Source organism: Sprattus sprattus, assembly GCF_963457725.1.
Source record: "Sprattus sprattus genome assembly, chromosome: 18".
Lineage (NCBI taxonomy): Eukaryota > Metazoa > Chordata > Actinopteri > Clupeiformes > Clupeidae > Sprattus > Sprattus sprattus.
This window is the reverse complement of record NC_137916.1, coordinates 12,184,196-12,207,392: the sequence shown is the minus strand read 5'-3', so window position 1 is coordinate 12,207,392 and position 23,197 is coordinate 12,184,196. Positions and strand designations below refer to the sequence as shown.

The following is a 23,197-nucleotide window of genomic DNA, read 5'->3' as shown; positions in this document are numbered from 1 at the left end:
AAAAAGCTTTATCTACCTACCAGAGCTTGCACTATGCTCTCTACTCTCCGGTCATTAGATATTATGACAAATCAGAGTCAGGCCAAGCCTTACAATGCAAACTTGTGACACAGACTATGAGAACAATGCCTTATCAACCTTATCTGTATTATCACAGGGCAGTGATGCTTGTGATCTCAAGACACTGCTGCTCTCCTCAGGTAAAAATGAGAATGACATGGAGTAGTTACAATCATGTCATTCTAATCAAAAGCCACAGCCACAATTCCCCAGAACAGACTCTCTGTTGCATACGGAGAAGATGGCCAGAGCTGGTTCCTTGTTTTGGAATGTGTTCTTCAGACACCTTTTATATCAGCGTAAGTTCAGCTAGACAAGGAGGCAGTGTGTCTGTGAACAATAAAACATAACCCATGTTTTTAATGGTTCGATGTTTAGTTTTAGTTAGAAATGTAAATGTTTCCAGACATAATGGTGTCATTCTACAGGAAAACTATAAATTACAAAATTTGACAAAATTCTTGAGCATTCAATGCTTCTTCACTTTGTGAATGAAATGTTACTATGTCATAATGAACATTCCTGAGTCCTTAGACAGAAGAAGGGAGGCGAAGGAAGATGTTCTGAATCCACAAGAGTAAAGTCACACACTGTTGTATCTTTGTTGTAGTTCTATAATTATTTTCTAACAACAAAAATGCCCATTGTGCATCTAAGACTTTGTCTCTAAACCAAGACAATCAGGCCTCCTTCAAAGTAAAAATACATATTTTATGGGGGCCTCAAGCTAATGTGGAAGTCTCACCTGAGGCACCTGTGTTCCGCCTATGCACCTCATAGGCTTTATCAGGAACAGTACATGCTAAAGAAAGGGCATCCATAGCCTTGTTGGCAGTTTTCTTCAAGGAGAAAAGGCAAAGGGGGATGAGCCATCTCCCTCCTGATAGTGAGTAGCACATCTTTGTTGGGGGATTTGTGCACTGTTGCCATACACAGCAGTTACTGATTTCTAAGGTTTCTAAATCCAACGATTTATTTTTATTTCACAACCAACAGTATGATTTCATGATGGATAATAGTATGTGATTTCAGTGTGCATCCTTAACCAACATAAATGTCCTCTTGTTCAAATCAGAATTGTCAGGGGTTGTATTACACATTCACAGGACACGTCCACTTTAAGTTATTTTAAAGTGTTTGTTAGATTAATTATCGATCGTAACCTACGTGTAATAAATACCTACCTCCACCACACTTGCTGGAGCAATTCATAACTGTAGCCTACTTTCAAGGGCAAATTTTCTCAGGTTTCCAGTTGCGGCTCATTACTGACTCGTGATAGATTCTTTAAACTAAGAAAACGAGGGGAATAGAGTAGGCTATGGGAGGGTTGAGGAGTGGGCTGGTCTGGTGGGTTCATACAGTTATAACTGCTCCCAAGAGACTTTCAAGTTTCGTTACCTCAGCCTACTGCTGAAACAATCCGTCTTCTGCTACAAAACTCTCTACCCCTCCTCACCGACGTCACTTGCGCAGCCGTGGCGTCCCTACCAGGCAAACAACATGGAGTCGTGAATTTGGCTACTACGAAAGACTTACAGTCAAAACTGCATACCAATGTGATCCCCGACGTGATCAGGATTACACGGCGACACACAGAGACGCATGTGCCAGCCGTAAGAGTATACACCATCGATAGAAATAAAGCATGAGGACCGCTGGTTAAGGTTACACCAATCCTATCAACCAGGCCGAAAACCGTGAGTAACGTTATTTGCAGAATACTGTCACCAGGGAAATTAAGTCTGAAGTGCCTAAGGTTTAGCTTTGACATTCAAACCGGCTACGACTGCATCGTTTGGAAGCAGTCATTTTTGCCAAGGATGTGTCACAAGCTGAAATGATTAATCTTCATTGTAAACACCCCGCCTTGGCAGCAATGTAATGTGTTAACGGTGTCATATGTTGAAATATGGAAAAACATCTTTGTTACATGTTTGTCATTAAAGAGGGAATAGTCTGCTTTTTCAACTGCAGACAGCTCAAATTGGGTCAGACCGTCCCGAATTGCAAACCGCAGATGCAGTGAGACAAACGTGATGCAGATGAATTTACGCACACTGCAAACGCTGTTATTAAAAATAAGTTTCTGAACTCGGATTTCTAGTCTTTTGGTTTATTATAATAGGGTCATATGATGGATTTAACGTTTTGGACAATTTGAATCCCACTTTTATCGTGTACAAGCTGTTCAATTTGTATTTAATTGCCAGGGAAGTTGAGGTTCTTGCAGCAGTGGATACATTCTGCACAATGTAATCATAGAGGACGGTCTGGCAACAGCGTTCAATGCACAAGGGGACCATGGAATCTGGAGGGGGTGCACACCCCTCTGGTGATCAGTGCACCTTAGGGACCAAGCATGGGTCTCTGCCCTCAGTCAGTGCACAGGACTCAACATCACCCACACCTCTAAACCGCACCTTACAGGTAAGCAATTCTGCACATACTCATTGTACACTATGCTGAACTCTTTAAATAGTTACAACCCTGTTGTTTGTATTGATACCATAAACATAATATAAAGTAGCATCTCGTGAGACCATTATTTCTGTGTGCACGGCATCACCCAGGGTTCCAGCTCTTCAGATGAGAAAGAAGAGTTCCCATGTGGTGTGCACCTGCTGAACAAGAATGGAGACAGGGACTCGGAGGGCGCCCAGGGCCTGCTGCTCTCTAAGGTCGGATCTGGGAGGAATGCACAGAGGAGCTCCAAGTCCTCAGCCTTTCCCTCCTCCTTGACCTGGGACTCTGATTCCGAGAAAGAGACACAAGACGGTAGGCTGCTGCTTCATACAGTAGTGTATATATCTGCTCCCAAAAAACTTAAGCTCATTCATGCACTATATACAAATGACAGTTTGAAGAACATTTTTCAATCCGGAAAGTGGGTGGCTTTTCTAGTGTATCACCAGTAGAAAACACATTCATCGTATTTTACACACAGTTAAAAAGTGCTTTTGTGGCAAAATAAAATCCTCATATCAGCACCCAACAGAATTGCTCTGTTTGACAGATTTAACGTTAATCTAGATTCTAAGCAGCAGAGGCAGTGGTCACATAATACATAGATTAACTTTGATGGCTTCCCTGTGTGCAAATATGGTGAAAGATTATAGAAAACATCATTTGGGAACTCCAAATGATCTGACCCTTATACTGCAGTAAGATGCATCTAAATCTGCCTTCCTGAGACTAATACAGATGCTTAGTTTGTAGCTGGCTAGTAGTCCACTCTAACTTAAAATACTCGTTGTCAAATGCACAAATACAGCATTGTAAGCAGAATGATCTTAATGGACTATGCCGTTTTGATTTTGGAAAAACCTAAACAAATCTCCATCAGAATATAAAGTGTCATTAGTATGTGTAGTAATTATCACTAATACTTCCAGGACAGAAATACATATATAGTGTGTTTTGAGGTTGTAAATGTAGTATAGACACGTGGAATTATATTACTTTCCTTGCTGGCAAGGCTGGGTTGGCATATGGCATGTGGCAGCCCAGTGCAGCATAGATTGTTATGAATACACTGTATTGCATAACCAAAATCATTTGGAACTTCTGTAATAAAGTTTTATGACAACATACTTGTCCTCTCACTAAACAGAATTTGTGTTTTGTAATTTTGTCAATTCTGATGTTCAGCGACAAAGAGTAAAGAAGAGATGCGCTGCTAAAGTCATAGACTATAAATGTGTATTGGTCTGTGGATGCTTTTTAATTTGAAAAAAAAAAATGGGATGGGATATTTGTCTCTAGACAGATTGGGCAGCCTTAAAAGAAAAAACATATTATACTGTTCAGTCAATTCTTTTAAACAATCATGATAGTCTTTTGTTACTATGTTATTACAGAAGAGTCAGTACTTAACACTTTAATTGTTTAGATCTTCTTGTCTCTGTCCCTCTGTCCCCCTGATGTTTCTCCAGTGAGTGTGCCTTAGTGCTGTTGAAGTACCCTGTGTGAAGTGACATGCGTGCTCTCTGTCCTGTCTCTTGTGTTTCTGTCGTGGTGGTGGTGGTGTGTGCCAGAGGAGGAGCTACAGCACTTTTGTAACCCTTATGGCCTCGTCGCTCACAGCCCTGGATCACCCACCTCTGGATGTGAGCCAGACAGGTGAGAGGTCAAACAGGTCAGAGAGGGTCACTGGGGAGAGAGAGCAGCAGACAGGTTAGATCTGGAGAGGTGTAGACAGGGATTGGAAGTGGTGGCCTGTGGAGGCTGATTCAAAAGATATGAAGGCAGAGAGAGAGAGAGAGAGAGACACTGGTTAGATCTGAGGAGATGTAGACAGGGATTGGAAGTGGTGTCCTTTTGAGGCTGATCCAAAAGATATGTGAGGTGATATGTGGTCTGTTCTGGGTATCAGAGTATGGATTAAACTCAAAGGGCAGGTGGGAACAGGGATTAGAGCATGACGTAATAAACACCACAAGCAGGTCATAAATCAAATGCAAACCAGGAGGGATAATATTACTGTCCTTGTTCATTGAGAGTGTATGTTGATATATTTCATTTTACATTCCCAGTATACATTTCCCAGTGTTGAAAACATACTATTACATTTATATCTACAGAAGAGTCCAAGATGGTTGCCAAACACCAGAGAAACCTAAGCATGCACTCCCTGAGAAAGACTTACTCATTCCTCTCCAGGACCCAGCAGTCAACACACAGAAAGAGGGGTCCAAGAGAATTCTCTCCACAGAACCAAAATGTAAGAGATTTTTCAAGTGTAACTCATCATTTGGAGAGATAGTTAACTACATGCCATCTTAAAATCTGTGCGACCATAGACAACTCATTTATTTGAAAATGAATTAGGATGCAAGTGGCTACATTACAACTGGCCTTCTATTGTTTGGTCTACAGTGTCAGATGCTGACGCTGGGAATGTATCCAGAGAAAAAGAGACATTTTTGCCCAAAGCAAAGCCAAAGGGGGGATGCCACAAGGAGGAGGCTAAAGATGACAAGCAAAAAGCTAGAGATGTGGGTCCAGAGATGGATGTGTACAGCTTCCCCGGAGATTCAGATCCTGAGAGCCCTCCTCCGGCCCCCTGGGCACACTGCACCTTTGTGGAACGCCGGAGAAAGAAGAGGGCCCTGCTGAGGCCTTTCTCTGGTCTAGGCAGCTGGCAGCGCACAGTGCCAGGGTCTAGCCGGAAATCAAGGGTCACCCCCCTTAGACCAAAGGAGTGTGGGACTGTAGTCTCTGATAATGGGTTCTTTGATTTTAAGGAAGAGCAAGAGGAGGACGAAGAAGATGAAGATAACAAAGAGGAGGATAAGGAAGAGGAGGATGCGCCGGATGGGAAAGAAAAGATGCCAGAAAGTGAGACACCACAGGAGCCAAACCAAGATATTTGCCCAGAGATTTTCACCTGCGTGGAATGTAGCATTTACTTTAAGAAGCAGTGCCACCTACGGGACCACATGCGAGAGCATAGCCAGAAGGAAGGACCTGGGGGCAAGGGCACGGGTAGCAGGCGAGGCAAGGCTGCTCGCTTCGAGTGCAAGGAATGTGGACAGGTGTTGGAGGACAGGTTGGCACTCACGAACCACCAGACACGGCACAGAGAGTCTCGGTGTAAGATCCTGGAAGAGATAAGCAAGCTAAATGAAGGCGGGAAAAAGGCAGGGGAACGAAGCGGACGTGGCAGGGTGACAGAGCCCAAAGGCAAAAAGCCCACTCCCATCTGCCATCAGTTTGTTTGTCTTAAGTGCAACTTCAGCACAGATATTCCGCAAGAGCTCGCTGACCATGCCAAGGCACATGCTCCTAGAAAGAGAGCTGGCATGCTGCGCTGTTCCCCTCGCTTCCAGCCAAAACTTTCCTCAGCAGAAAAAATCCAGTCCCCTGGCACCAGGCCCTCAGGCCTTGCTACCACACTGTCCTGTGATCAGCACTCCATGCAGGAATCTAGCAGTCCTGGGATATGTGAGCACCTTTGTCCAGCTCACTCCTCACAGACCACTACCACAGAGGTGGAGAGACAAAAGGAGCTAGGCCCACGTGCAGAGTCTGGTTTAGATCTCGCTGACACTCCTCAAGGTCTTTCTGACTCTCTGGAGGAGCACAATGTGCTCAGACAGACTCCTCCACAAGCAGGACTGAGCCAAGAAGTGGCCAGTGCTCCTGTTGGGAGCGATGCGGCCGTGGAAGATTGCTCCCACCAGGTGAAGTCGGTAGAGACACAGCCAGAAAATCCAGAAGAGCCCGCGCCACCAAAGAGGGAGGTAGCTTTCAAGAGCATTGGAAATCGGAGGTCAGCTCGAGGGAGTAAGGGGAGCAGCAGACCAGTACGCTCCTTTGCCAGAGAGGATAACGCTTCTGAGAAGGGAGATCAGGAACAGAGCCAGGTGGAAATAAAAGACCAACCTTTGAAGAAGACTCAACATTTTCCAGAGGCATCAGCTGGATCCAGCGGGGACAATAGCAAAGGTAAGACAGATTGTTTCATACAGCAAATCCTCTCCAGCCACTCATGGTCTCAGCAGATGAATCATAGGCTCTGATGTGGCATGGCTGCAATAGTGCACTGCTCTGTTGCTGGTATCTCTGCTTTGGTTTGATAACAGTGGACACCACCTAATTTCTCTGAAGTCATTGAAACATTTCAAGACATTGTCAAGTGCAATAATATTCCAGGATATTATTGACCACCATAAATTTCAGCTCATGTGTTCATGGGAAACGTGTCCTGAAATTTGAACATGTCACAAGTGTTCACATAACTAAGCATTTAAGGCATGGCATTTGAAACCCCCCGCTGTGGCATGAAGGTAGATGGATGCCTTCTTTCATCATATCTATCTTGTTGTAGGTGGTCAGTAGTAAGCACTGGCTTATTGAGCTGCATTGGCCTCTTTTACAGTATTCACAGTCTACCCATATGGCCCATAAGTCTTTGTCTACTGGGCAGTAGATAAGGAGTATTCCCACGTCTCTCCGTTGTAACTGAACCCAGTCGCCCCCTTCCCCTGCAGACCCTGTGGAGGTGCCCGCTGCAGCCAAGCAGCTGAAATGCAGTTTCTCAGCCATCCTACAGGGGGCAACAGATGGGCAACAGGCTCAGCTCAGACACATGGTGCCCCTGGTCCTCATTGAGTCCCTCTTCCCTGACTCCCAAACTCCCCTCTCGTACCCCGGTTTTGGGGAGCGAAGCAAAACACTGGGTGAGTGTGCCACAGGTAGAGCTGTTGAGGTCATAGAGTAGTTAAAATGACATATCTCCCCAGTGTGAGGTACTGCATGTCTACCATTTTGGATTATAATACAGTCTAACTGCATAGTCTATCTGATGGTGCTGAGAGGGCTCTATGATTCTGTTTGTGTGACTCATCCACATTGCCTCATGCCACTGTATGTCATGTTGTGTGCATCTAATGTTTCTGAAGTAGTAAAAACCCTGAATTACTGGGGTCCTGAAGCCTAGAGGCTGCTGTGTGATTTTCTGCTAGGCTATTACTATTATTTCAGAACTCACCTTAAGAATTCCTGATATGTCCTTCTTAGATTATTGGCCCGGCGAACATAGCACATTGACCTGGCACTGCCCAGACCCAAGTTGAGCTGCTGTGTCTTGAAACCCCACAAGGCTTGAGGCTGCCAACTTATGTATCGCCTCCTATTCTTACCTGACAGATGGCCCATCAACACAGCAGCACCCTTTTGCCCCCTCATCCCCCAAACAGAGAACTTTGAAGCAGGAACCAGATAAAGAAACTACTGACAGCATGGAGAACACCACTGGCATTAAACTAGAGAATGAGAAAGAGGACGATGGCAATGAAGCTGAGGATGATGATGATGTTGAGAGGTTCCTGACTGAGCCCCTGTCAGATGATGATGATGAAGATGAAGGGCTGATGAAAAACGTGGAAAGGAAGTGCCCATATTGCCCAGAGTGCTTCCATAATGGCATTGGATTGGCAAATCATGTTAGAGGACACCTCAACAGAGTGGGGGTCAGCTACAATGTGCGTCATTTCATTTCCCCCGAGGAAGTCAATGCAATTGAGACAAAGTTTTCCTACCAGAAAAAAAGGAAGAAAGGTGAAGAATATTTGCTGAAGAAAAATCTATTTCTGGTTAGCAGGAGTAAAGAGACGCTTTATTAATGCAGGTTCTAGAGAATGGAGGGGTGTAAAAAGTTGTGGATGAGTGAATTGAAAATGTATGTGCAAACAGCACTCACCTTAAGTATGCCTTATTAATGTGCGGAATTATAAGTTGTGCAGGAGGTGCAAGTTTGGTGAGTTAGACATGTGTGGGGTCGGTTTTATGGGAATAGAAATGCTTGAGTTAGGAATTCTGAGCGATAACCATAACAGCTCTGTGTGTAGCGAAATACAACTCAACACAGTAGAATTGAACAAAATATTACAATAAAAAGAATATATCTGTTGGGGTGCTGCAGCCAGACAGTCCTCCTGGATTTATCAAAAAATATACTTTAAGTTAACCCATCCCTTCCAACCATGTCACTTCTTGTAACTTTAGCAAGAAGACTTCTGTTATAGCGTGTTGTCAAAATCTCAACTTTGATGACCCTGAAGCCTCTGTCTTTTCTCTACTGCTACTCTATGACTAGTTGCCAACTTCGACCCAGATACCTTCAGCGTGATGCGATGTGAGTTCTGCAGTGCCGGCTTCGACACCAGAGCTGGCCTGTCCAGCCATGCGCGTGCCCACCTGCGTGACTTTGGCATCACCAACTGGGAGGTGACCGTCTCACCCATCCATATCCTCCGGGAGCTCTTCTCAAGCAGGCCAGACCTTGTTTTGCCTACAGCTCCACCACGCACCCCAACATCTGGGGAGGAGATGGACCCAGATCTGGATTCTGAGGCAGATAAACCAGGCTCAGATGGACATAAGAGGGAAGAGGATATTGATGTGCCAAAACAGTCATCACCTCTACCTTGGAAGACACATAGCGCCTGCGACCGAGAGGGTGAGTCAATGAGGCCTTTTGTTAGAGAGCTGGTCGTTTAAGACCTGAAGAGTCCTATTACGTTACTGCCCATGACAAGCTGGTGAACTTGAAAAGAAAGGAATATCACCCAAAACTTTATATGGTAAATTTGCCAACTTGATTCTCTGTCAGGTACTCTACATGGCATCATTCATCTCATGTAGACATAACGACAACTTCATGACTTTGTTTGTTCTGTAGCTGACTTGTCTGTGTTTAATGCATATTTGAAGAAATGCGTAGCCCGAATTGGCCCAAATGTGATGAAGTGGTTTTTGATTCGGTCTCCGCCTTTGCTCGATTGGTCACGCCTTAGTTCGGCGGCGCATTTGTACGGGGCAAAATGGCTGCTTCCACCTCTCCGCAGATAAAAACAATAGTGGAAAAATTGTCGGATCCGTGCAGCCGGGAGTCTGATGCTCTCCATCTGCGGGGTGGTGAGTGCCGCGTAACTTATGTGCGTGCGTGCGTGCACGGGAAATGTTCTTTCATCGTGGCATTCCTGTAAGCTTTCATGTCCCGTTATGAATGCGATGAGCGCCAGACACAACAGCCATCAGAAATCAAGCCATATGAGACCATTTGAAATTACTGTCTGTCTGGCTTGCATCATTGACATGACTGCTAAACTCAGTGCGACGGAGCCCGTGTCATTTTATTAGGGAGTGAAAGCACGTTGTTCTGTAAATTGTTGTATAAATTGAAACTACTGTTGCGAAGCATATTGTCATAAATATATTTAGTTGTGTCATGTCAAAAATGTCGATTTCAGCGTTTTCTGTTGGCTAGGGTGTGATTTCCATATTACCTGTAGTAACGCCATTTTACCTCAGTGTCTGGAAATAGCGCTTTGAACATAATTTTACATAGTTGGAAAATGGAGCACTCAGACTGTAGCCTGCCCGAATAAAAAGTTTTGAAGGATATTTTTTCTTCCCAATTTGTATTCATTTACTCACGCGTAGGCTACGTGGTTATTTCATTTTTTACTCAAAGTCAGACGTTAGGTAGCCTACGATGTGTCGAAGGTAAAACAAAAGATTTCGGTATTTGGATTGCAAAAGGAATTTCTGTTGTCTTAAGCGAAGAGACTCCCCAGTAGATCTATGGGAGCGCAATGCGATCTAATGACAGCAACAGGAACGCCCACTCGCTCGCACATTTTGTTCATCCGTAACAATGCGCCGATGTATTATAGACATGTTACGATTATTTTTCTGCAGTCATATGTTGCTGTTACTTTGAATTTAAGTACAAGTAAAGTTTAAATAATGTTTTAGACATAAATGTTTTTTGATCACGAGTGTGTTGCCTGTGTACATTTTCCACCATATAAACTTTTTATGACATTTTTTTAAAGGCCATCGCTTCAGTTCAGTAATTACATCTCCATTATCTGTTAATAACGTGTTCATTATTCAGTGACTGTAATTGGACTTCCCTCGTAATCTTTGATGACATGTTATAATTTACTAGTCCTGACCTCTTATTCAAGGATAAAGATCAATCTGATTTGAATTCATAAACGACTCATTGTGTGTTGGTGTATGTGTGTGTGCCAGGGGAGAAACAGCAGCAACAGAAGGAGGATGACGATGAAGATGATGAAGATGAGATGCCCGTTTTGGATGGCATGCCCCAGAGTCCTGCTGAGACAAGGCTTTCCCCCCTGGAGTCAGAGAACCAATCCCCCAGAGAGGACACTGACAGCAAGGGTGAGCAGCAGAGCAGGTTGCAGGTGTTTCTTCCTCAGCAGCATGTGAGGATGGAGAACTAGAAGTTTACATGACCTGGCTCTGACCCATGACACTATGGCCAGTGTGAAGTTGTTACTGTCTTCTTCCATTATTCAGCTTATGGTATTGATGTACGGTGTTCAGTGAATAAACTAATCCTAGCTCTGTTTCAATTTCATCTGTTCTAAATTCCTTTCTGCAAACAGTAACAGCTCTCTCTAGTTTAAATTTCAGTGTAAAAATATCGGCCCTCCATTATAAATAATCATATAGGATAGATATGATTGAAAGTATTTACCCATGTTGTTTTTCTTCAGAGTAATTTATTTGTTGGCTATTCAGTGCATCAAGCGTTTATTGTGTGTTGTATTTCAAAGTGTGACTTGGCTTGCAAAAAAAAAGTGAAATATGATATACATTTCCGATGTTTGCCGTCTTAGGCTTTATGATGGGGTATATATATCTTTCCTCTCCTTCACTCCCCTCTCTTCCCTCCATGCACAGGTGTTCTAAAGTGCAAGGTTTGTGGAGCCCCGTTCGAGACAAGGCGGGGCCTGTCGAGCCACGCACGTTCTCACCTGCGCCAGCTCGGAGTGGGCATGTCTGAGAGCAGTGGCGCCCCCATCGACCTCCTCTACCAGATTGCCAAGGAGCGCTCTCTGCCCCACTCCCCACCCCCCCAGCCCAAGAGGCCCTCTCGAAACGTCTCCTCCCCTAGCCCCCCTCGACAGAAAGAGCAGGAGAGGTGTGAGGATGAGGAAGACGAAGAGGAGGAGGACCTGGACGTCAAACCCCCTGTCCTGATGTCAGCAGTCCAACCGCCCCCCTCGCCCTCGATCCCGTCACTGACCGGCTCCCTGCACTCTTCCCCGTTCGTCAGGTCTCGCTCGCCCTCTCGCTCTCCCTCACCTGTGTTGAGGAAGGCTCCCATCTCCTCACTGCTGCCTGTGTCCTCCCCGCTGCGCTCCCTGGATGGAAGGGGTGGCCTGGGCAAGACCATCTCTGCTCCTCCCCTTCCTCCCTCAAAGCCCTACTGGGCTCCACAGGAGACTGATGCCCCCCTCAATCTCAGTAAGAAAAAGACAGCTTAATTGTTTGGCTTACAGACACTTTAAAGGAACTGTCCCCGCCTTCCCACTGTTAATAATAATGAACTGTATGATAGTCATGAACTGTATAAGGTTGTTGCTATTTACATATACAGCCGCGGAAAAAATTAAGAGACCACTTCAAAATTATCAGTTTCTCTGGTTTTACTATTTATTGGTATGTGTTAAAGTAAAATGTACATTTTAGTTTTATTCTATAACCTACTGGCAACATTCCTACCAAATTTCAAATAAAAATATTGTCATTTAGATCATTTATTTGCAGAAAAATGACAATTGGTCAAAATAGCAAAAAAGATGCAGTGTCTTCAGATCTCGAATAATGCAAAGAAAACAAGCTCATATTCATTTTTAAACTACACAATACTAATGCTTTAACTTAGGAAGAGTTCAGAAATCAATATTTGGTGGAATAACCTTGATTTAAAATCACAACTTTCATGTGTCTTGGCATGCTCTCCACCAGTCTTTCACATTGCCGTTGGGTGACTTTATGCTACTCCTGGCGCAAGAATTCAAGCAGCTCGGCTTCTTTTCATGGCTTGTGACCATCCATCTTCCTCTTGATCACATTTCAGAGTTTTTTTTATGGGATTCAGGTCTCGAAATTGGGCTGGCCATGACAGGGTCCTGATCTGGTGATACTCCATCCACACCTTTACTGGCCTGGCTGTGTGGCATGGAGCATTGCCCTGCTGGAAAAAACACTTCTCAGAGTTGGGGAACATTGTCAGAGCAAAAGGAAGCAAGTTTTTCTTCCGGGACAACGTTGTACTTTGCCTGGCTGAGGTTTGTAAAAGACCATAAGGATTGAACCAAAGCCGACTGGAGGGTCTCCTAGTTCGTCTTCTCTGATGAGTCCAATTTCACAGTAGGTGCAAGACTCTGTGGCTTGTAGGCCTCTCCAGGTCTCCGTCTAACCATCAGACGACCGTGTGTTGGGCAAAGCTGAAAATTGGACTCAGCCCAATTTCGAGACCTGAATCCCATAAAAAAAACTCTGAAATGTGATCAAGAGGAAGATGGATGGTCACAAGCCATGAAAAGAAGCCGAGCAGCTTGAATTCTTGCGCCAGGAGTAGCATAAAGTCACCCAACGGCAATGTGAAAGACTGGTGGAGAGCATGCCAAGACACATGAAAGTTGTGATTTTAAATCAAGGTTATTCCACCAAATATTGATTTCTGAACTCTTCCTAAGTTAAAGCATTAGTATTGTGTAGTTTAAAAATGAATATGAGCTTGTTTTCTTTGCATTATTCGAGATCTGAAGACACTGCATCTTTTTTGCTATTTTGACCAATTGTCATTTTTCTGCAAATAAATGATCTAAATGACAATATTTTTATTTGAAATTTGGTAGGAATGTTGCCAGTAGGTTATAGAATAAAACTAAAATGTACATTTTACTTTAACACATACCAATAAATAGTAAAACCAGAGAAACTGATAATTTTGAAGTGGTCTCTTAATTTTTTCCGCGGCTGTATATAAGTACGCAGAGGACATGGTGTTGTCTAAGTATATCCATCACTTATTCTCTCTCAGTCCTGATCTCACACTTTGTCCTCTCTCTCATCTCTTCTACCCTCTAGCCATGGAGCCTGACCCCAACAAAGACATAGTGTGTCAGTTATGTGGAGCGTGGTTTGAGACTCGCAAAGGCCTGTCCAGTCACGCGCGTGCCCACCTGCGCCACTTTGGCGTGGAGTACTCCGAGTCCAAGGGCTCCCCCATCGACCTGCTCAACCGCCTCATCCTCACCGACGACTTCAAGCGCCGGGTGGCGGGTCTCTCCCCCTCAGCTGGCATTGAGGACCTCCGCAGCCTGGTCTCCTTACCCTCTTCCTCCTCTCCCCACTTTTCCTCTAAGCAAACTCTTCTGCCCAACTCATCTGCTTCCCCGCTGCAGTTCAAGGCCAGTGCGGCAGGCTCCAAAACTACCTCCTCCCTGTTTGGGCCACCCCGCAAAAAGCCTCGAGCTTCCCCACAGCAAGTCTTCCGCCTGAGCGGTGGGCAGTTGACACCCTACTCCCAAGGTAAGCCTCTTCCTCCTAGAGTGCGTTGTAGTATTGCCTGCCCTCATCTGCATGAGCTATAGTAGTGAGGTGTAATTATATTAGAGTTTTAATATAAGTTTAAAGTGGCATTATGTAGGAATTGTACTTTAGGGTTAGGGTTAGGATTGGCAGTTTTACCTTAAAATAACAGCTAAAAAAATTTGGGGCGCTACAGTGACATTTAATATGGAGAATCGCCTCCGTGCCATTGCCATACCAGGGTCCGTAGGGATATAACTATGTTATGTAAGTGTGTCTGAAGCCGCCTGGTTACTACTGTCTGCCGAACTAGTAAGTAGCTTATTTGCCGTCTTGTGTTGCACTTGCTTGATGTTTGACTTTGTTAGGAAAGTTGTTGACTCACTAGTTTGTCATAGTGTCAAAGTAAGCAAGTTTCAAGAGGTTTCGCTAGGTTTAGCCGCTAGCATCTTGTTAGCGACTAGCAATTCCTCCATTGTGCTGCTTTAAGATGAGATCATATAGCCCCATTACAGTATCAAGTTAATAGCCTTGGTATAAAGACATTATCCTTAAAACCTTTACCTTGTTAACCTGGTTTAGTAAACATGTAATTCATGGAGCACGTTTTGCTTCAATTTGTATCTCCCTTTCCTCAGCTGAACCACTGAAAGATGTAGGTTGTGAGTTCTGCGGCGAGTTCTTTGAGAACCGCAAGGGCCTCTCCAGCCACGCCCGGTCCCACCTGCGGCAGATGGGCATCACAGAGTGGTCGGTGAACGGCTCCCCCATCGACACACTCCGGGAGATCATCACCCGCCGCGGTCTGCCTTGCGCCCTGCCCCCCAGACCCCTAAAGTCCCCCCCTTCCACCCCTGGCCCGGGGCCTCCGCGAGTCCCCCTCTCCTCTCACCCACCCTCCTCTATCTCCTCCGCCTCACCTCCGGGGGCACTCCTTAGGCGTCTCCCATTCCCCTTCACCCACCCCCCAGGACAGCACCAGCCCACGGCTCGCAGGATGGAGGCGTCAGCCTCGGCCTCTGCCTCCAGAGCCTCTGCCAGCCCTGCCACCCACAGCTCGGGTGCCCCGCTCAAGCCCAAGCCGGAGCCCATCCAGCTAGAGGTCACTCTGCCAGGCACCACGGTGGATGGAGGAGAGGGTGGAGCAGGGGGCTTCACCATGGAGCTTCTGGGCCCCAGCTGGGCCAGCGCAGACAGCTTGCACCCTATCAGCAGGGGTGAGTCCGGATGCTTGGCCTAGAGCCTGCTTACACTGGATGTGAAACATATGTGGAACACCTTACTTAAAAAAACAAAGAAGCGGGATCAAAACATTAATATGTGAATGTTCTAAGTGCTGTTAGAGTGATGGAGGGATGTGGAGTCAGTCATGCTTCATGTGTCTGACATCGGCTGTTACTGTATTCTTCCACCTGTCCATCTTCTTGGTCTCTTTTCTCCTCACTCTACATCCTAACTTATCTACCTCCTCTCTTCTCCCTTTCTTTTTTCTCCTCGTCTATCTCTCCTCCTTAGGCCTGACTCATGACTCCGAGCCCACGCGGGACATCCGCTGTGAGTTCTGCGGCGAGTACTTTGAGAACCGCAAGGGCCTCTCCAGCCACGCCCGGTCCCACCTGCGGCAGATGGGCATCACGGAGTGGTCGGTGAACGGCTCCCCCATCGACACGCTCCGGGAGATCATGCGCAAGCAGCAGGGGGGCTCCTACTCGGCCCTCGCCACTCTCCCATCCAGCTCCCCTTCCAGCGGAGTCAAGAAGGAGCCCCGCCCTGGCGGCAGCCCCACGTGGGACGGCTTGAGGCAGCAGCCCTCCAAATTCACCCGCAAACACCCACTCAACATGCTGCACTCAGGGTCCAGGCTGCACAAGCACGGCATGGGGCTGGCGGGCATGTCCACCACCCCGCCAGCAGGGAAGTTCTTCACGGTGGTTTCCCCGCAGGGGAAGAGGCCCCCCGGGGAAGAAGTGCGGCCAGTTGAGAGGATGAGCAACCAGGGGCCCCAGCCGAAAGCCTTCTCACCAGTGCCACATGACTTCTCCCTCAAGGGGAAGTCATCACCAGACAAGCATGGGGTAGGCCACTCGGGTAAGGCATGGATTTTAATATTATGCTCCTCCTCTCATTTTCTCTCCTTCTCCTCCTCCACCTTTTCTACTAGCCTCAGGCCTCAGCCTCAATAAAGGGTCCCTCAGTGTGTGTGTCTTAGCCAGCTAAACACCAATTAACTTCTTCCTAGTTCCCAGTAATCCTGTTAACCCAGAGAATGCAGGTGGTTGACTCAATCACTGGGGAGATTTGGTCGCCTGTTCTCCTCTCAGAGGTAGATTATGAGAGAGCATGAACTCACTTTTCTCTGCAGATGCCAGCTGCGAACTGTGCGGCTTTTACTTTGAGAACCGCAAGGCTCTAGCCAGTCACGCGCGAGCGCACCTGCGACAGTTCGGCGTGACAGAATGGTCGGTGAACGGCTCCCCCATCGAGACACTTAGCGCCTGGATGCGCAGTCGGCCAAACAAGGTGGCAGAGATGCATCGTGGGTACATGCAGGGCGGACGCTCCGGTACAAAGAAGGTGAGAGGACCAAAACACAGACAAACACAGCTGCCTGATGCTGTTGGTTTCTTACCCACCTGCCTCAACACTTAGCACTTGATGTTAACATAATATCTTGTTAGCCACCATAAACTAGCTTTCCGTGCCTGACTGTTCTGCAAGAATTTCTTGAATTTCTAGTTTGTGGTGAATTGAATCATTGCAATGGATGTTTGGTAAACTTAAACATTTGGATGTGTGATCACTTTACACTCATATACACACTAAGTATATAATATAAACTCCATGTTGTTATAGGGATTAAATAATGTGCTGTATGGTCCTATACCATCTGAAAGACTCCTTTATTTGTAATCCAACTTTATCAATACATGTTGGTCTAATTCTGTCACTATTAAGTTTAAGTGTGTTACCTGTGTGTTTGCAGAGGGGTAGTTCCTCTCTCTCACCTGCGTCAGATTCGGGCCACACCTCTCCAATATCCCAGAAGCCCTCCTCGGCCCTGTGGGCATCTCTGTCTCAGAGTCGAAATAGGGCCAATGAGGTTGCTGGAGGTCAGTGGGGTTCGTCGAGGTCAACTGAGGTCAGAGCAGAGAACCGATCCTCCCAGCATGGCCACGCCCATCAGGTCTCCAGCTCCGCTCTACCACATGCGCAGGTAGCCCGAAGTGAACTCAACGTCCGTTTGCCACGAGGTACGAACGCAATGCCACCCACACACCCACATACAAATACACATACGTAAGCTTGGCTACAGAGGAGTAGTTGTATGGGCAGGTTAAATTGAACCTCCCTCCCTCGTAAACATTTGTAGTGTAACATTGAGGATGAATTTTGCATGTATTGAAACATTTATTTATGTTTGTAAATATTTGTTAATTATTTATGTGCTGAAACCAACAGAAAAACTGCTGAAAACTGTCTTTTCTAAATGTTGTCATTGTGTATTCGTAGGCTTTAGTTTACCTCCCTAGATGTTGTCATTGTGTATGTGTAGGCTTTGAGCGGCGACCCCTCAAACACCCGTCCCACCCAGACGCAGGAGAGAGAGAGACCGGCCCTCCCAAACCCCCCCGCACCAGCACTGTTCCTGCTCTGGTGCCCAAGCCCCCATCAACCCCGCTGGTCAAAGTAGTGGGCAAAATATACTCCCTCAAGTGCCGGTCAGTACCAGTTAGACTTCATGGGCCCTATCTTGCACCCAGCGCAATTGACATTGTCACCGACGCATGTATCATTCCTATCTTGCACCCGGTGCACAGCGCGATTTTCCCTCCAGAGGCGCGCTTCGAAATGAACTAGCAGCGACATGGGCGGGGGCGGAACAGAGAAGGCTTTTCTCTGGCGCAAGTGGTATTTTGCAGTTTCAAAACAACGCCGTGCGCCATTGACCACAAAAAAGCTGGTCTAATGTCAGAGGCGCAATGTCTAAAGTCTGTAACGCGTATTCAGAACGCTATTTTAAGGGCGCATGTGCTTGCCCGCACAGTATAGGACCTATAGGCTACACTTTACTTCTGTCGTCTACACGAGAGATTTACACCAATTTTTTGGCAAGCCATATACACAAGGAAGTATTTACCACATGAGGAAATCATTGTGATATCCATATCTAAGATATTTTAAAAATAGGCATAGATCTAGCGTACACATTGACCCAAATGATTCAGGTTAATTGTAATGGCGGTTCAAACCAGACTGGTTTGCCAATAGCGGCATGACACATAGGTATATAAAGACACCTGTCTTGGGGCAGAGGATCGGACGCCAGAGGGTCTACCGGCCCAGGCAGACCTACCTTGCTTTGACTGAGGAGGAATGTAGGCGAAAGCTACGCCTGACCCGTCAGGCTGTTACTGATATCTGCCATCTCCTGGCAGATGAGCTGGGGACAGACGCACACTCTCCCTATGCCCTCCCCGTTGCGGTGAAAGTGACAACGGCACTGCATTTTTATGCGTCTGGGTCGTTCCAGCACCCCCTCAGCTCTATTGGAGGCATTTCACAGTCTTCAATAAGTTCGGCTATACATGCAGTTACGTCAGGTCTAGTCCGACATGCTGGGGAATTCATACAATTTCCCGTAACACCCGACAGCCAAGCGAGAGCTAAGCAGGCGTTCTGGGGTTCCCTGGCGTCCTTGGCGCTATAGACTGCACCCATGTTCAAATACGTGCCCCCCCAGTAAACGCACTGATTTATGTAAACCACAAGGGAACACATTCCATAAACATCCAAACTATTTGCGATGCCACTTAACATGTCTGTCACGTTTTTGCCAACTATCCTGGCTCAAGCCACGATTCGTTCATTTTGGCAAACAATTCCGGCCCTTTTCGAGGGGAATCCTCCATTTGATGGGTGGCTGTTGGGGGACAACAGCTATCCATTAAAAACCTGGCTGATGACGCCCTTTATCAACCCTGCAACAGTGCGCGAAACTAATTTCAACACAAAACACACACACACGTATAGAGCGCACATTTGGCATTATAAAAATGCGCTTCAGGTGTTTGGACAGGTCAGGTGGTACCTTAAAGTACAGTCCTCAAAAAGTCGCAGCATTCTTTGTGGCATGTTGTGTTTTACACAACATTGCCATGAATCATGGATGTGACAATGACATAAACGAGGAGAGATTAGAGGACTTTAGAAGACGTGAGGTTGAACTGCATGTGCCGATGCCATTAAACCGAAATGCCCCAGCAGCAGCACGAGAGAGGAGAGCTCAACTTTCAGAAGCTCTACTTCCTCTATAATGATGTAAGCAAACCATTGCCATCTCCAGTATTGCTTGAGCAAATTGCAATATTATTACCATGCATACATATCCTAGTGATTCAGTGAGCGAATGCTAGTAATACAAACGAGAAATGAAAAGTAGAAACATTTCTTCAAACAAGCATGAGAAAATATTGACGTGATTGTTTCTGGTAACAGACGTTCTGGTGGCCTCACGGTCTTCCTCCCGGTAATTCCGCCATTACGATAACAAGCCGCTATGGAATATGCGCTCCGCGCTCTTAAAGGGAATGTGAGATGACGCTCTGATTGGTTTATTGCATATTACGCCCAAACCACACCTACGGCTGAGTAACCTCCTTTGGACCAACCCATTTGACACCTGCGCTGGGAGCAAGTGTGTTTTTTCCGCCGTTAAAATAGCAACTGCGCCATAGAGCCGCCCACACAGATACTTGCGTTTGGCGCCGTCCTACTTGCGTTTCTGATCGGCAAGATAGGGCCCCATGTGTCTGTGAAGTTTATGTCTTTGGACGTTATTTGCTCCTGAAGTTAAAGGGAAACTTTAGGATTTTTAGATCTTTTTGGGTCCAAACTTTTACATAGGACAATTACAGCTGAAATCAGTCTAGTACTGAGTTACAAAGCTACAACTGGCAACCGCAAAACGGCTATACAATGTTATCCCATGGGGCATGCAGTGTGCCATTTTTCCCGCCACTGACAGGATCATAATGTAATTATTAGTGTCTGACTAAATGGAAAGGATCACTACAGAGATGGCCCAGGTTAAAAATGACTGAAGTTTCCCTTGAAAGGTGAATTCTTGGCTGTATTTTTAAAGATTGTTAAAAACGATAAAGGCAGGCCTACCTTCTTCTCTTATCCCTCTTTGTTCTGTATCCCCTCCATGTTCTCTCCCTCTGTCTGTGTCTGTCAGGTTTTGTGAGGTAGAGTTCCATGGGCCTCTCTCAGTGCAGGAGGACTGGATCCGCCACCTGCAGCAGCACATCCTCAACCTCAACTACACCAAGCCAGCTACCCTCAGCACGACCCCTGACCCTAGCGCCACCACCAAACTCACGCCCGAGACGCCCACCTCCTTGGCCCCAGTCTCCTTCACTACCTCCACGCCTGCATCCATCACCACTGCTACCCTAACCCTGACCCCCAACCCCACGCCAACGGCCACTGCTCCTCAAACCCCTGTCCAGACTCCCACGGCAACACCCACCCCATCCTCCCCAAGGACGCCCACCCCCACAGCGATGGGATCCACGCTGACCCCATGCACAGCGGCTAAGCCTCTTCCCAGTTCCGCCACATAGACGTTTTCATGTGCCTCCATCTTGCCTTCATTATTGTGTTCATGCCATCCGTCTCCTTACTGTTACCAAGCACTCATTCTGTCGGGGGAGGAGGAGTGAACTGTCATGACATGAGCCCATACATGTGGGAATTTGTGCTGCTTCAACCATTGAGAAGAGGGAGGCTAAGGCAAACCTAGAGATGTCCAAGTCGTCCAAAAGCTGCTGGGGTTTTATGCTACCTCGGCTACTTCAGCAGAGAGGCCTTCCTTCTTTTTGTATGTGTTATGATCGTGTATATACGAGTGCATGTGGATTGACATGCTCAGATAAGCTCACCCAGTGATGAAGCCCTCTCTTCCTGTTGCCATGCCTCTCTCCGGTGCTTTAAATGGCTACACGAGTAGCGCCACCTAGTGGCAGCTTGTTTATGAATCAGGAGAACACATGAACTCAGTTGCTCTTCATTCAAGACAATGGTAAAACACCTGTCAACGTGCTGTTCCATTATTTATATTTTGGCCATTGTCTTTTTTTTAAGCACTTTGTTAACCTTATCATTGCAAAGCTTTTGCTCCAGGCCAAAGCCTAAATGCCTACTCCAAGTGGCAGGGATAAAAATCCAATTGAATTGAATGTGTCTTATTTTTAAACGCAAACACAAAGCCACACCCCTTAAAACTGTGCCACAATGAACTCACCATGGCACAGTGCCACCAAAATTGTTCATTCATGCACCTTCTGAACTTCAATGGCACACAAAAAACATTGGCACTTTTAAAAAAGCAAGAATTGTACACTAAATCAAGGCAGACCCAGTCCCATCTGATATTGCATTTTGTGACCGATTTTTTGGTCATTTAGTTAGTCAAAGTAACTAAGACGATGTAAGATGTTGTGTAAACTGTATTTTAACTCTAAATATGTAAGAGGATTGTAAGTTTTAGGTAGTCATAAGTGAAGGATATCTTCCGTTCTCATTGCAGTGCTCGACCACACATTTGTTGTGGTAGCTATTCATGTTCCTCCAGGTTTTTTTTTGTTTATTATTTTTCCTGTGTCCAGGTTCTCAAAGAATACAGTTTGGCACAGTCGGTACTGGGACTACATTGTGGTAGTCAGCCCCTAAAGGGCTTTGCCATACCTCCAATCCCCCTGACCCCAAGCCTTTTAAACCAGCTTTTTCAGCTCATTTGCTGCATGTGTGAATGCAGTGAATCTGAGACTTCCATGGCAAAAATGGTCATAGATGTATGAATGGAGGAATGCACACAAGTGCATTGCACATAATTTGCAGTTATTCATGTTTGTATTTTAATTTGCAGTTGTGTGTGTGTACATGTGTGTGTGTGTGTGTGTGTGTGTGTGTGTGTGTGTGTGTGTGTGCCTGTGCATATGTATGTTTGTGTGTGTGTGTGTGTGTGTGTGTGTGTGTGTGTGTGTACGTGTACGTGTATGTATGTGACAGTGAATTTGTGTATAAACAGTCACTGATAAAGTAATATAAATGAAAACGATTTGAAAGTGACTCAGATCGTCTGTTGCCAGTTCTCACCCAACCATGCCAAGAGCGCCACCGTGCTGCATACACCAGTCCCTACGGGTGTGCCAAAGACTCTCTCCTCTCCTCACACACCCCACCTCTGTGAGCCGTTTACACCAGACTCTCACAGGCTCAGTCTACCAGTGTGTGTGACTGGACAAGGGACATGGCCTTTAAGCAAAAGGGAACTTTTTTCTTTTCGCGTGTGGCCCGCTGGCACATGGCGGAGATGCACAAAACTGCCCTAGACCTCACTTGAACTTTGACCCCAGGTCCACCACAGTTACACAGACATAACAAATCAACAATGTTGTTTTGTTTTGTTTTTTTGGTTTTGGCACTGACATGACCGAAACGCTCAGCTGAGTGCTGCCGCCGTGGATGACAGCCCGAGCTCCCAAGCGCTCCCATTTTTTTCATTGCTTCAGATCATGTCTGCGAGTTGAAGCAATAAGCAAAGGGTCCACATCATGCATACTATTGACCGTATGTGTCTGACATTTCTGACTGTTAAGACTCCCATGGGGAAAAATAGATACAGTATACAGTAAATGTAAACTAAATGTATGACATGGTTAAGACTATTACTAGACATTAACAGTTCTATTAACAGCTAGTCATGACAATGTGATTTTGATTTCCATGTATTGTGAATTTACTTTTGACTTAATATGCCGTCTGTTTGTTTGTTTTCAGTCGCTACATGTGTTTCTGTATTTGACGTCATAGACAGTGAAATAGATTAGTGCTCTTTTTCAAGGAATTATTATTTCAAAATCTCTAAGCTGAAAACTATGACAAGTTGGTGCTCGTGATAATGCAATGAAGAGAATCATGTGTAAGATGGGGGGAACTTTTGACTGTTGTGTCCTACTGAAGAGGGACTCTAAACATTGTATCTTAAAGGGAAGGTTCGGCGCAGACCCAGCCTTTGCACTAGGTTACTTGTGTGCCTGACTGGATGTTTGAACTGCCCTTTAAGATACCTTATTCCCCGTAAGCTAGTATGACTGGTTACAGGGGGTAATGTTTGCATGTCAGTTACATCTGTGTGTTTGTGTGTGTGTGTGTGTGTGTGTGTGCCTGTGCATATGTATGTTTGTGTGTGTGTGTGTGTGAG

General features: G+C 46.0%; 1 protein-coding gene across 1 annotated transcript; it reads left to right on the top strand.

Moving 5' to 3' along the window:
• Positions 1-1,653: 1,653 nt before the first annotated feature.
• Positions 1,654-23,177, top strand: wizb (WIZ zinc finger b). Its single transcript, XM_080856429.1, has 18 exons — positions 1,654-1,760; positions 2,274-2,490; positions 2,634-2,838; positions 4,098-4,182; positions 4,644-4,783; positions 4,939-6,510; positions 7,056-7,244; positions 7,714-8,124; positions 8,663-9,025; positions 10,609-10,761; positions 11,287-11,853; positions 13,486-13,929; positions 14,568-15,146; positions 15,445-16,017; positions 16,292-16,503; positions 16,913-17,180; positions 17,483-17,648; positions 20,168-23,177. Exons 2-18 carry the CDS (start codon positions 2,350-2,352, stop codon positions 20,553-20,555), a joined length of 6,456 nt encoding a protein of 2,151 aa, XP_080712555.1. The 5' UTR covers positions 1,654-1,760; positions 2,274-2,349; the 3' UTR covers positions 20,556-23,177.
• Positions 23,178-23,197: the final 20 nt, after the last annotated feature.